We start from the raw sequence: 15,034 nt of genomic DNA, 5'->3' as shown, positions 1-15,034 counted from the left end.
TACTAGCTTTTTACTAAAGCTTACTCTTCTCCTACTATACCCACTAATATAAAACTAGCTAGCTAAGTGCTAGTATAGGCTCTACCTATAGGTATACCTAATATATATACTACTTAATTAGAATATAGTAATATTCCCGTCTCTACGCTTAGCTATTATAGTAATAGATAATACTTATAGAAAGAGTAGGCTTAGAGCTAGTAGTATTTTACTTAAAAGAAAAAGGCCCTTTTAAGTTTCTACTACTAATAGTTTAGCTTAGGTAACCCGTGTAGATTAAGTTTATATACTTACTAGCTTTTAGTATAGCCTATTAGTAGTCTATAAAAAAAACTAATTAAAGCCCTAAATAAGAACTAGCTATAAGCCTTTAAGGAGTAGCACCTTAAGCTATAGGTAAAAAGAGTTAAATTAATAGACTAGAAATACTATAATAGTAATATAGGACTATACTTATAAGTTTATAAAGGTATACATAACATAATATTACTATATAATTTAAATAAACGTTTAGCTAAATTTGGCACTAGTAGCCTCTTATAGAAGTTTAGTTATTCTTAGTTAACTTAAGTATAATTTATTTAATAGTTCTAAGTAAGTAACTTAGAGTAGTTTAGGTATTCTAAAGTATAATAGAGAGCTCTAATTATTTTCTTTAAAAGACTTAAGGGTATTTTTAGTAATATTACTAGCCCTATTATTAGGTTTAATAGCTACCTTTACTATAATTCTATAACTATTATCTTACGTGCTCTATTAAATACCCTTATTTTTAGTATTTTTATTTACCTAGAAAATTATCTCTTAACTTCTATTTAGTAGTATAGAGCCCTTATCTACCTAAAAGTTATATTTTTAGTTATTCTTAGAAGTTAAAGATAACTAGAATTACTAGCTATATTTCGTGTTTATAATCTTTTATATAACTTTACTAATTAGTAGAGCGTCTAGAAATTATTTAAAAATAGACTTTAAAATAGGAGATATTTTAGAACTAAACTTTATTTAGTTAGATAGAAAATATAAAACACTAAATAGGAAGAGAGTTATCTATAAATAGACTAGTAATTCTAGTAGATATTTTTTTATAATTAGTGTTATCTATAAGAAGGCTAGAAATACTATTTATAAGAAACTAGTATATTAATAGAAAGTAGTAGTATCTACCTTACTTTATATAAGTATAGTTATTATTTAGGCTAAAGAGTAACTATAAGTTATATTTTATATATATAGAAGGAGGAAAGGCTAGTGTATAATTATAATAAGAATTTACTTAGGCGCTAAATATATAAAATTTATTAATTATTAGCTATATAACTAGCTTAGTAGATAGTAGGTAGTATCTTCTCCTATAAAGTATATAGATCTATATTTTAATTAACTAAAGGATTTAATTACCTACATTTATAATATGTTTTTATATAATAATGTAAGGTCTAGCACACAGCCTAGTAAATGGATTAGTAGTGTAGCCGCTAGTAAAGCTATATTAGATAAAGGTAGCACTTAACGAGATTATTAGCTACCTAGCGCTAAGGGATTCCACGAGTGAGATTTAGATTCTAGAGACACGAAAGTCGCCAGATAATACGGAGTATAGTAAAGTTAAATTATTAGAAGTAAAGATTCCTAAATTGGACTGCTTATCTATGTATTAAAGTAAAGCTAGACTAAAAACACACGTTACTACCCTCTTACTAGTTGAGTTTTTACCGCTAGACGTACGTCGCTAATTTGCCAGAGTCTAGAGGTGTCTAGCGGGGCGCTAGTAATGAGGTAATCTAATAAGAAAGTCCGCAAAGGCTATAGGCTTAGCGGCGCGTCTCAACGTCTCGTGTGTTATTAACCTTATTAACTTAGTTTTACTACTTATATCACAGCCTCCTTTACTTGCAGGTTTCTAGCAATGACGCTTGGTCAAAGCGTGTCAAATATCGCAAAGCGGCACTACCTTCGCTTACTACACACTTTGGAGGGTAGCCGTGCAATGCCCTCCCATCCTCAAATCGACATGAATCCCTTGTTCTGCTACACTAGCGGACGATGGCTATGGAATGAGCATGAGCAACTGGAAGCCCGATATCGACGTTTTGACGTGCCCAGTCTTCAGCAAGCGGCTTACCAAGCCGTCGGTGCAAACAAGTGTATATCTTTCAAGAAGATCGGCGAAGGCAACTACAACAAGGCATATCGCCTTGAGATGGAAGACGGCCAAAAGGTCATCGCAAAAGTCCCACACCCTAATGCTGGCCCACGAGTACTTAGCACTGCATCGGAAGTGGCAACTATGGAGTTTGCCCGGACCATTTTGAATATACCCGTCCCACGAGTTCTTGCTTGGAGTGCTACCGACCAAAACCCTGTCCAAGCAGAATATATTATCATGGAAGAAGCGAGAGGCTCCCAACTCCACGAAGTCTGGCAGGATCTTTCACTGCGGAGGAAGTCTAACATCATTCGTGAGTTTGTAGACGTTGAAAGGAAACTACTTTCAGTCTCCTTTGAAAAGTAGGATTAAACTTGCTCCAACAGAGAATTTGCGGCCGGTTTAACTTACACAAACTAGCAGATTGGGATCATTGTATTTTAAAGATAGTGGTATCGCAGGATGCGAGCCGGCTATCGTTACAACTGGTCCGCAAGATGTCGTCGGTCACGTCGAATCAACTTATTGCATTGGACCCATCACTCGAAGGGAGTTCTGGGAGAAACAGCGCAGTGACATGCAATATCATGGTCCCTGTAAGTTTCTCGATGTCTAGGAAACTCGGATATAGACTCACAATAATTGTAGGGACATCTTCTGCAGAATACCTAAAGTCTGTTGCTCGCCGTGAGATCGACTGGATCAACGCCCATGCGAACCCACAGGAGCCGAATAAAACTCCATGGCAGTATATGAGTCCACAGCAGAAGTCCCCAGAGGCTCACACAGCTCTGTTAGAGAAATTTCTAGCTACAATTCCGTATATCACTCCCGAAGACCCAGAGCTCGCCTCTCCCAGACTTTGGCACCCAGACTTCCATGCTGGTAACATCTATATCGACGACCAAGACCGGATATCATGCATCATTGACTGGCAGGGAGCCTGGACTGCCCCGGTGTTCATCGGAGCCAATCCCCCATTGCTTCTGGACTATGGGATTGACATGTTGATGAAGCTCCCTGAAAACTTCAAAGCACTCGACGATGCTACAAAAGATGAGCTCAGATACCAAGTGTCTCAGTCTGTCTTAATTCACACGTACGAAACATCCACGGCGGAGAAGAACCCTCTGATGTACAAGGTTATGCGACATCCCCATGGTCAGACCCTCAAGCAATTAGAAGCTTTTGTTGGCTCTACCTGGGACAACTGTCTCTTTCCCTTTGAAGAATGTTTGATCCGCGTTGAGAGGTGTGTTGATCTGATTGCCATTAAGTTCCCTGGCTGACCATTGTTGCAGTGAGTGGGATCACTTTGGTACTAACGAACCATGTCCGTACCATTTCTCAGCAGAGGAGATACGGCAACACTACGAAGAGGCGGGGTCTTTTAACAAGAGCCAGGAATTTTGGAAACGGTTACAAGGTGTCTTGACTGATGAGGGCTATGCGTCGAACGAGAGTTTCAGTAAGGCTGTCAAGATACTCAGAGATTTGCGAGAAGTCGGGCTAGGTGACCTGAAGGGCGAGGAACGACGCAGCTTCGACAAAGAGACATGATGGGTCGCAGATCTCGATGGACATAGCATCTAGCACTTGCACCATCTTCATTAAAAGTGATGCCAGGGCAATTATCGATAACCTATGTGGCCTTAAGAGGATTAGTGTTGTCTCATGGAATACCTAGCTTATATAAAGGCACTAGATATAGTACTTTATCTATATTATATACCTCTAGTTAAAGTTAAGGGTATAGGACCTAAGTTAACTACTAAGGGTAGCCCTATAATATTATATAATATAATAAGGGAAGCTAGTATAATACTCCTATAGTAGTAACTAGAGGGCTAATATTACCTAAAGAAGAGTAAGGTAATTACTTTATAATTATATAGTTACTATATAAGCTTATAAATAAGAGATTATATAGTATAGGACCTAAGTTAACTACTAAGGGTAGCTATTATAGGAATAAAGTATAACCTATCTTAGTATACTTATAGCTATTAAGTAATTATTCTAAACTAATAAAACTATAGTAATAATAACCACTCCTATAGTAATAACCTCTATTATAGTAGTAACCTCCTTAAGTAGTAGTAGTAACCCTAACTAATAGCTACTATTATAGTAGTAATCTTTTTATAGTAGTAATTACCTCTACTAATAATAGCCTTTATTATAGTAGTAGCCTTTCTATAGTAATAGCCTTTATTATAGTAGTAGCCTTTCTATAGTAATAGCTACTACTATAGATAATAACCTCTATTAAAATAATAACTTTTATAATAGTAACTATACCTATTATAATAATACCCTTTTAATAAGTACTAGGCGCATAATAGAGTAATAAGAGTAGAACTAATAAGATAGAAGTAATAGTATATATTATTAGTACTTACTATAATACTTTTACTTTACTACTTACTTTAAATTTACCTCTTTTTAGTAATTAGAATAGCGTCTAGAGCTACTACTATAAAAGGGGGAGTAGTATTACTAGGTTAAAATAGATACCTTAGTAGGCCTTAGTACTTCCTAAATAAGCCTAGTATTTTACTTAGGGTTTAGTAGCCTTATACCTCTATAGAGGTACCTAGCTACCCTAGATAGCTCTCTATTATAACTATTTTATATTTAGATTCTAACTAGCTTATTATTTTATATTTTTTAGCGTAATGTCCCTAATAGAGTCCTTACACTTATAAAGTAGAATAACTACCTACTTAGTATAGATAACCTATTCTAGAAACTATAGTCTTTACTAATAATTATACTAAAACTTATTTATAATTACTATTAAGCCTACCTATATAAGCTAGTAATATATACTAAGTTTAGAGACCTATTATAATAATAAAAAGTACTAGACTAAGAAATAGAGAAGCTATATAAAATATAAGCCTATAGAAATACTATACTACCTAGTAAGTAGCTAAGTTATTTTAGATAAGGAGGTTACCTCTACTAAGGCTTATTAATATAAGCTATAGCCTTTCTATATACACTTCTACCTTATACCTATAATATATAACTTACTAGTTATATTACTACTATAATTATACTTAGTTTATTTTTAGTATTCTATTTATTTTAATTACTATAGCCTTAATAGAGCTAAGGCTTTAAAGGGAAAAGTAGTATTATAAATTAGAACTATACCTTTAAGAACTCTAATAATACTAAGGTACTACCTAATATAGCTAGCTCCTACTAGTGCGCCTTAGTAGCCTTAGTAGCCCTATACCTTTTAAAGTAGGCCTAGCCTTATACTACCTACTCTCTATAGTATTATTTTACTTATTTAGGTAGATAATATATAATTATCTTATATTTATTTAGATTATATGCCAGACCTTTATACCTAGTAAGGTATAGTAATAGATATATAGTAAAATATTATTATAAAATAGTATAGTAGGTGGTAAAAGTAATTATAGAAGTTATTAACGTATATAAGGCTACCTTATTTTAATGTTATAATTTTAGTAAGTGTACTTTATTTTTAGTGGCGCGTGCCTCTATATAGACATCGCTATGGCGGTTGCTTTCTAAGAGATCTAGATTTAAAACTAGTTCATACTTAGATCTTTTGTGGCTATTTACTCGATTTTTTAATGCCGTCGGAGGGCTCCTACCAGCACTTAGGTTGTACTTCTACCCTAAGCCTATTTTCTGCGTAGGCAACAGAACTCTCGGACTCTTTATACAGCTTGGCCAACCCGTGACGGTTGAAAAGTACGTATAGAGCTCTGTAGGTGATCTGGAGGCTTGCTTTTCTACGTGGTCAGCATGCTGATTTGCGTAGTCAGGTGAGTGAAGAATTGCAATTTTAGTTTAATAGACTCGCAATCATAGCTCTATTGCATCTGGGCAATTAATTAGATCTCACACGAGGAGAAATGTCAAGCTAAAAGCTCGAGGGCGGAAACTTCTACGGGGCCACGTTAAGGCTACCTGGTCGGGAATCTTGGGATGGTGTGTGGAAGATCCCTTATGTGGGGATCTCGTAAATCTGCACCGTGGGTAGATGGATGGGTAGTGGATCGTTTCACGTCTTCAACTTGGTGTATCCTCCCAATTACCAGTAAAACTCTTCCCATTCGACTATGGACCGGCATTGGAATAGGATCGGTCAGTCAAGCCAAATCTTCGTTTCAGACCCTTCTTGCACCCACTCCCATGTTTTCGCGTCCACATCGTGAATGTCCACGGTGCCTTTCCTACAATAATGGCCCTCTAATGTGCCTGGCCGAAACGCATCACCACCAGATGGTGCAAGAAGAAGCCCGACTCCCGAATACTTTGGCGCTGGCTGATCGAAAGCAGAAACTATAGATGTCGTAAGGCGGGAGGTTTCGCTGATTGCCAGAACCAACAAATAGACGCTTTCATTCGGACTGAAAGCCTTCGGGTCGACTTCATCAAGGAAGACCTCAAAGCCATCTAGAAGAGGCTGTGGTAGATTGGATGGATTAGAAGAGTTCGCCGAGCTCAAGGTGTGGGTCTTCCGGTTATTAGCACTTGTAGTCCATGTGACCTGCTTCATGTATCCGCAAACGTCGAGAGAATTCGTCTCAAGCTCCGGCTCCATGTCTCTTGGATCGGCTTCCTCCGGCATGCTGTTTGAGTTGAATTTCTTTATTTTGAAGCATAGGGCGTCGCCACTGTGACTTCTTGCAGTATAGCACCGTGATGGGACCAACCGATTAGACGTTTTCACAACTCCGCTGACCGACGCCCACGACCAACGAGGAAACCGCGATTGGAGTTCTCGATTTCCATCCACCCGCTTCGGGTCTATCACTCTCCATGCTAATTGCTCCTCTAATCTAATTCCCCATAGTCCCGCTGCATATTCTTCATCCAGTGCATCACGTACCAACTTTGCAATACTCCAAATAGCTAAAGTCTTGTCCGCTTGATTGGTCAAATTGCACGATGTATAATTCAGGACTGCTGCCTGCCAGAAGCTTTCCAATGAAACATCTGCAGACCCAGAAATAGCGTCTCCAATTTGTATTGCCTGGAGTCGTGCGCGCCAGTGTCTTTCGGTACGCGAAGTTCTATCGATAGCAAAGGGGACACCAGAAGGTAGTGATTCCGATGCGCTGAGGGTACAACAGTCCCAAAATATCTGGGTTTTGGTGAAATGAAGTATTCGAGGTGAAAGCAGGCGTTCTGTATGTTGTTTGATGTTAACCAGCTGTCTAAACATAAACGGGGAGCCACAGGGACTACAGACCTTGATAAACCCAGCCCCTGGTGTATATGTTCATACCCAGGACCTGGGTCTGCCAGAGATCATCTTCCAGTACGACCCAACGGCCTTTAGTCAGCAGATTAGAGCTTCCATCTTCTTCGTACACTGCGTGCCTGATCGTTTCTGGGTCGCGACGTCGAAAGAGACCACCGCGGCTGTCGAGTGAATCTGCTGCGGATATGTTGCAGTATGAATGTCGATAGACTTTGTGCATGAGTTGCCCTTCGCTTCTGGAGAATTCGCCGTTGTCCTGGATGATGCACAGAGAATCAATCCAGATATATCTGACACCCATGTGGCGCGCGACAGCCACAGCGTCAACAAAGTTCCGGGACAAATCTCGCAGCATTGCACCTTCGACCATGAGTTTGCTTTTGTTCGAGAGGGTCAGTGTCAAGAATGGAATCTCCTTGAAATTACCCCAACAATGGCTCAGGGTTACGTAAGGTGTGCAGATATCTTCATCCTTGGTGTTGACGACGCGAAGTCTATCAGGATCGCCCGTTTCCAGATCTATTAGCCTGGTTGGAACCCACGTAGGGGTATATGACACTCTGCATGTTGTATGGTAATTTCGGCAATCATGGAGCCAATTTCGAATTTGAGAAGTTGAATCATGGGCTGGATGTGTAGTTTCAGATATCAGTCGAATGGACATCTGTTTATCGACTTCGTGCTCAGGGAGTATATGGAAGACCTTCTGCTTGAGGGGACTCTGTTCATCGGTAACTCCTGACGTGAGCCTATAAGTGACAACTAGGGACTCCTCGGATTCACGGAAACCTGACTTTCTTCGAACGGTCCACTTGCATTGTCGCTGCTGGTCAACTGTTGACCAACGTTTCACATCTTCCCACACTGTCGTACAGAACATACACCTTTCCGCCACCGATAGCTTGAAACCCTCAAGTGTAGTAGTGAGGGTCCGTTCTGGCTCTTTTCCTTTAATCATGTTCTCGCAGATTGTACATATCTGCTTGGTCGCTGGTTGAAGTTCTTGAGGATGAGCTACCGTTCTATGGTCGAAGAAACTGTCGCTATCTTTCATGCTCATGATACTCGAGAACTTCGAGTAGTATCCGCTGTCAATGCTAGACTCGTTCGTCGGGTTATCTCTGCCTAGGGGTGGAGATATCGGCGGCGACGACGAGGCTAACAGAGGAGATATCGGCGGCGGCGACGATACTAACGGTGGAGACATCGGCGGCGGCGAGGAGGTTTGGTGCGCTTCATCCAAAACCTGCACTGGAAGCTCTTGCGACCGCTCATCGCTTTCAGCTTCGAGCTTCGCTTTCGCCCAAAGTAACGTCTTGTTGTAACCATCTCGAGCATAGCATGCGAACAAGGGTACGTAGCAGGAAACTCTCGAGGTATCTACCATTAGGAATCCTCGCGCTGAATGGAAGACATTCTGCTGATCAAATGGGATATTAGTAGCAAGCTCGGGGATATCTTCGACCAATCTTTGCAGCTGTGATTCCAATTCGGCGAATGAAACACCATAGTCACGGACTGCGGCCGCTGCGATAGAAAGCAAGCCTAGAACTCGTTGTGTGGGAGACTGCTTCTCGATGTGCTCGATGGCGCTATCGAACAGCCTGATAACGCTCGGAAAAATTCTGTCGTAGAGTCGCGCGGTATTATCCCATGACTGCATCTGATGCACTTCTTCCATGTGTGCTTTCACCAGAGTGATATTGCGGTCCGAAAGCATGAAGGTCATGAGATGCTCAGATATTGCGCTAGATCTGGTGGTGTCGATACGAGAGGAGGGCTGATTGATGACCAGGCCATACTCCTTTGTCATCTCTTCCCGAATGAACCTTCGAAAGTGCTCCTCAGGAAGCAAGTTCATGTGGAACTCGCGATAATCATACATTTCCTCGAAAGCAAGAGCATTCCCATCGACTGTGCATATTGTACCTTCGACCTTGCAGCTATTGCAGAGACTGTAGCAGGTTTCGAAGTTCCCTGTCCAGCACTGGCGACAGATCCAATACAAGTCGAGAGGGGATTTTCGACAGCTATCACAAACCGCAGTTATGTCAATAGCTTCGAATGATTTGGGTTCTCTTCCTGTAGTCATAACATTGATTCCACGGGCCTGCAAATGTGATAATTCGTGATCGATGTGTACTTGCGTATTATTATCGAATTGGTCATAACCGTCCAGGATCAGGAAGCCGCGTGGATAAGAATCTGCCAAAGAAGGCAAACCCTTCAGCTGGCTATCTATGGCGTTCCATAGCTCTCCCATGATAGGAGCATAGGATAGATTGATGCTCTTGAGAATAGTAACAAAGGCAACTGGTATACCTCTGTCTGCTATATCCTTTTTTCCCCTCAGAGCTTGTGCTGTTGCTTTGGCAAGGCTGGTCTGGCGACTATGTCAGCAAGGCTGTCTGCTGCGTAGCATGCGTTCCGCCCCCTGGGGCCCAGGCAGCCATTAGCTATCCAGGGGCTTTTACCTTGCCACTTCCTGGCGCACCAGAACAATACAGTTGCCAGCTAGTTGGTAGGCTAGACCACTGCGTGAAGGCCTCGCTGCTGAAGAATTTGTCAAACAGAGGGGTGTGAATATCAATCGGTAGGTCACATCGAACATCGTAAATAGGCTGGCGCGGCTGTGCATTCGTCCCTCGTAAAATGAACATGGCTGGCAATCAGGGGCGATCTATCTGTTGACCTGTAGATACGAAGATGGAGGGTCTACAACCCTGACACAACCGCCACTTATATAGAGTATCGCTCACCGGAAGGCTCATCTCTGTCCACCTACTGGCCTTCCCGGAAATTAGCCATTAGCTTTGTGCTACCCTCTCAGCTGTGTACTGCCCTCTCAGCTCTTACGCCTTTTGCCTTTTGTTACTATTATAGTGTGCAGAGACTGTGGGGGCGACTCGGTATAGGTCTTTATAAGACTGAACCGCGTTGTATCGATCTTTCGTTGTGTTCGGCAGTCTCGTATTCAAACAGTCTTTCCTGCAGCGTTATACTCACAATGGGGTTTTCAAGACTCCTGGCACTTTCGTTATCGTTTTCCGTCGGCTTGTGTGGTCCACCCGGGAACAAGCCTGCACATAGGGGTGTGGTTGCACGGCAGAGCGCAGCGTCAAATGGGCCAGCGGAGCCCCCCTCCACCGCGTGCGGGGACATTGTTGTTGCTGCCAACCAAGGTACGCGTCCAAAGTAGCGGTAACCTTGCGAGAGGGAGTCCTATGTTGATCAGTGAACAGGCTATCCCATAGCCTACGCCATTGACGTCATGGACTGTCTCAAAAGCCTCCCTTTTCATCCTGCCGTCGCAACGCGGTTTATCGACTACTACAACACCACAATTCAATTTCAGAGTACCTTAGCGTACCTTCGGGATCCGCCACAGGGATACCAGCAACCTCCAGTAGACGTAATCCAGACGTTGAATCAGATACAACGTAACATTACCACAGGCGTGTATAGAAACCAATACGCCTTTGAGGCCGATTTACAGCTCCTCATCCACCAGATCCACGACACGCACGTAAACTTATACGCTGGCGCTTTGTCGGCCTTTTCGTTCGCTAGTCCGCAAGGCTTGGTGTCGGCATCGGTAGACGGCAAGCAGTCTCCTAAGATCTATCTTGTTGGTAAGTTTAAGATACAGCAAGTGTATGCGCAAGCTTACTGATCACGTATAGATGATGTAATTAGTTGTCAGAACGAACCCGATCATGGGCGATGTATACCTGAGCCTGTTGTTCAAATCAATGGTGTGGATGCCATAGAGTACCTGACGAACTTCGCAGAGCTCAACGCGTTCGGATACCTAGAGCCGCACGCGGACTTCAACTCGCTTATGGATAGCCCAGTGAGGGATATACAAGGGGATCTAAGCGCTTTTCAAAGCCTGACCTTCTATCCAGGCGATGCCCTCGATTTCACATACGAGGATAATTCTACATATAGCACGTATTGGCTCGGTATCTATCGTGGAGGAAGTAACACGGGTCCTCTTACAACACCTGGGGATTTCTATAACTACTTCGTGCTGGGTTTGCTACCAGCAAGCTACAAACCCGATGTTGAATGGTGGCCAACCCTCCCTCCTGATACCACCGGTGGCGGTACAGAAGACCCATTATCAGACTACGGTTGCCGGAACGATACCCCAAATTGGTGCAAAACTACTTTCGGTGGCTTCCCTGATGACCCAGTTACAACGCAGGCTGACCTGTCCGTTACCGGAGCCGGTATTGTCACTGGATATATTCTCGACGACCTATCGACCGGAGTTCTCAGTATCCCTACTTTCTTACAGTTCGACGCAGACGTTGGCACCTTTTCTGATACAGTATCGACATTCTTCGGAGACGCTATGTTTCACAACGTCACTCGCATCATTATCGATCTGCAACAGAACTCGGGCGGTAGTGTTCTCCTTGCATTTGAAATTTTCAAACAAATCTTTTCCTCCATCGAGCCATACGCCGGAAGTCGTATGCGTAGTCACGAGCTTGCCGACGTTTTAGGATCCACGTACACCAATTGGTGGAACTCTCTTGAACTCCACCCTGATGGACCAGATGGCAGTGGAGCTAACGGTGTAAACTATGAGATTCATGCTGCTGATGAGTGGGTCATCACGGATCGCATCAATGTTGTTACCGGACAAAATTTCACATCGTGGCAAGAACACTACGGGCCGGTCACGGTGCATGGAGATACATTCTCATTGACTGTACGTTCAATCTCAGTTGCTTAGAGAGAATCGACTAACTCCGCTCAGCAACGGTATAACCTTTCGTCCCAGGTGTTCGATGAAGCTGCCTTCGACGGATGGGATCTTACAGGGGACGATTCGCAGTTGCAAGCAGGCGCCGGCACCTTACGATGGATGCCTGAAGATATGGTCATCGTAGGTCTCCAGAAGTAATCACATAGATCTTCTCTAACAGACTATTAGCTCACCGACGGCCTCTGTTCTTCAGCTTGTGCTCTGTTCGTAGAGCTCATGGTTCACCAAGCTGGCGTCCGTACAATTGCACTGGGGGGACAACCCATCACTGGGCCAATGCAAGCTGTTGGAGGAACTCGCGGGGCAAGTTCGTACGACGCAGACTCTCTGGATCTGGACATGCAGTTCGTGAACAACACGATTGCGGATCACGAGGCGGCATCCCGTTTGCCCCCACGCACTCGGAGTATATGGTTTGACTACATTGGCTTCAACCTTCGCGACCAAATTCGGAAGAATGACTCAATCCCGCAGCAATTCAAATACGAGTCTGCCGACTGCCGACTATTCTACACCCTCCAGAACGTGTACAATACGAGCCAGTTGTGGCGGGACGTGGCTCATGCTGCCTGGTTGGACCCTAGTGTCTGCGTCACGAACTCGACCGGTTTTCCGACAGGAAGGAATTCAACATCTGACAAAGAGCCTCCACATGTGACCGCCAAGGTTCCTCTTTTAGAATTAGCACCTCACGATCACGACACCACAACGAATTTCCTCGATCCAATACTAAATTGGTTGGGGGCCGAGGAAAGGCAGTTTGATAAGTTCACACGGTGCCGCAACGGATGCCGCGGCGGGTGCATCACTCCTGAAGTTATGTGTACGAACGGGCGCCGGGAAAAACTCGAGATATGCGCTCCAACGTGCGAGCGCGTACACTCCCCTTGCAATGTGGGAAACATTCGCTCTATGTGCACTCCATACGCCCAGTCTTTTTCGCATAGCAACGGCGTCCTGCACGAAAAATCTGGAGACAAATCTGGGGGAAAATTGACATCGAAGCAGTACAACGGCGTTTGCTATCCGCTGGAGGGAACTCCTGAGCTCGGATGTTCTTAATATCTTTTCTCTCTTCCATTTCAAGTCGAACGGATGATACCTTTTTCCATTCCCTTTTAATATTGTCGCGATTTATGGCTCTACGAGTGTGTTATAAGGGGGTTTCCGCGTAACCCTCTGGGTATATGTCTTTGCGGTTATTCGCTGGTCGAACGCAGGGTTGCGCAACAGAGAGTGTGAATAATCCTATCTTGTGACGTAACACAAGACAACGATATCAGGTGGGAAGCCTGATTGATCTTCTGGATAAGATATGCTTCAACTCGGATTTTTTTTTTTTTTTTTTTGCTACGAAGAAAGGAAACAGTATAGAGATCATGGATGCATTCGTCGAAGCGCCATTGGAAAGTAATGATCTCTTCTAAATCTGCCTACAGAGTGGCTTCCTTTAATCGTATCTTAGTAGAGAAAACTCCTCTGTTCAATATTCCTTTTAAGTGCTTTGATATGAAAGTGTTAAGCTTGGTAGTCAGTGAAGAACGAAGAAGCTGTCTCAGCCTACAACACGTTCCGACATCTGCCTCACTATAGAGATCATTCTGATCCTGGGCCATAGGCCTGGATGCGATTCCTCATTAAGCAACCCTATAGTCGCACTAGCTGAATTAGGGCGTATTAGAGTTGCGAGGCTTTCTTCGCTTTGAAAGTCAGTTTTAAAAGTCGAAAATAGTGAAATCACCTCCAGACAGGGCGCGCAGAAGCTCTCCTACTCCCCAGCGGGAAACTCACCCCACGCCCACGTCCATCCCGCAGGACTTTTCCGCACAGGATAAGATCGACAACGAACGGCCTCCCCGAAATCCCAACCCCCACTCGTCAAATCCAGAATCCCACCTGTTTCATTGGACCCAAGTTTCGAATATCCGGGAAATGCTACCCAATGAGATGCGGCGCCGGTGTGTTACCGCCGAAAAGGCAATAGTAGAGTAGCGTATGCGGCAGGGATACGAATCCTTCTGCTGCAATTTTGGGTTTACTAGGGGCTGCGTTGGATTGGGGAACCGGGTAAGCAGCGGTTCGCGGTGTTGTCCAAACGCACAGGCAAGCTTGCGAGCCGAATCGAAGCGGCCTTCATTGTCCACTCTTTGCTGCACAATAATATGAGAGGCGCCCAGCTGCTCAGCTTCCAGAACCTCCAGTCCAACGCTCTTTGTTGGTGGCGTACCTCGCTTCGTCCTGCCGCCTTTCACATCGGTGTCGCGCACATCAGGCCACTCAGAATGGCAATTTTGTCGCTTGCGCTGTTCCTCTGTGAAAGTAATTTCGGAGCTATCAGCGCGGTGTGCTTGGCGGCATACCGAATCCATCGCGGTCGGAGAACAAATGAAAATCATGGGTTAGCAAACGCTCAAAAGACGTTCTCAGATGCACCGGGGAAGCGGCTCTGAGGATTCCTTTTTCGCTTGAGGACTGACAGAGCGAAGCACGTGCCGTGGCCTTCCAGATCGGGATACCGAGTCTGAAGTGAGACATGTAGGTCCGATAAGGCTTTTACGCTTTTACGCTTTTTCGATACCTACTCGGGGATGCAGTTTCTCAGGATCCGGAATCGAATTCATGCTGCTGAGGCATGGCTCCGTTGTGGCACTTGGAATGCGCATAGAGAACAAAGTCTGGGCGTGAAAAGGCTAGAGAACGTGGCTGGAACTGTGCATTGCGGAGTGGCGGTGGGCGAACAGTCGCACGCGTCTCATCATCTGTGAGCCACAACAAGGCATAAACGCTGATCCGGCAGTGATTTGTTGGAGGCGAGTGCAGGGCGAACCCCGTCGCCGAGAGGATGCGA

At 43.8% G+C, this 15,034-nt stretch overlaps 3 protein-coding genes across 3 annotated transcripts; 2 read left to right on the top strand and 1 right to left on the bottom strand.

Moving 5' to 3' along the window:
• Positions 1 to 2,014: 2,014 nt before the first annotated feature.
• On the top strand, positions 2,015 to 3,709 carry AIM9_2 (Phosphotransferase enzyme; the record flags this gene model as incomplete). The annotated part of the gene is made up of 4 exons (XM_056216672.1): positions 2,015 to 2,511; positions 2,573 to 2,745; positions 2,798 to 3,401; positions 3,451 to 3,709. The coding sequence occupies 4 exons, from the start codon at positions 2,015 to 2,017 to the stop codon at positions 3,707 to 3,709; spliced, it is 1,533 nt and encodes a 510-aa protein (XP_056070919.1).
• Positions 3,710 to 7,386: 3,677 nt separating this feature from the next.
• Positions 7,387 to 10,017, bottom strand: N0V89_007911 (uncharacterized protein; the record flags this gene model as incomplete). Its single annotated transcript, XM_056216671.1, has 2 exons — positions 7,387 to 9,789; positions 10,009 to 10,017. 2 exons carry the CDS (start codon positions 10,015 to 10,017, stop codon positions 7,387 to 7,389), a joined length of 2,412 nt encoding a protein of 803 aa, XP_056070918.1.
• Positions 10,018 to 10,677: 660 nt separating this feature from the next.
• On the top strand, positions 10,678 to 12,324 carry N0V89_007910 (uncharacterized protein; the record flags this gene model as incomplete). Its single annotated transcript, XM_056216670.1, has 3 exons — positions 10,678 to 11,038; positions 11,090 to 12,129; positions 12,178 to 12,324. 3 exons carry the CDS (start codon positions 10,678 to 10,680, stop codon positions 12,322 to 12,324), a joined length of 1,548 nt encoding a protein of 515 aa, XP_056070917.1.
• Between the last annotated feature and the right edge of the window lie 2,710 nt (positions 12,325 to 15,034).

This window comes from Didymosphaeria variabile (genome assembly GCF_027946475.1).
Source record: "Didymosphaeria variabile strain IMI 356815 chromosome Unknown scaffold_5, whole genome shotgun sequence".
Lineage (NCBI taxonomy): Eukaryota > Fungi > Ascomycota > Dothideomycetes > Pleosporales > Didymosphaeriaceae > Didymosphaeria > Didymosphaeria variabile.
This window is presented reverse-complemented; position numbering and strand designations above follow the sequence as displayed.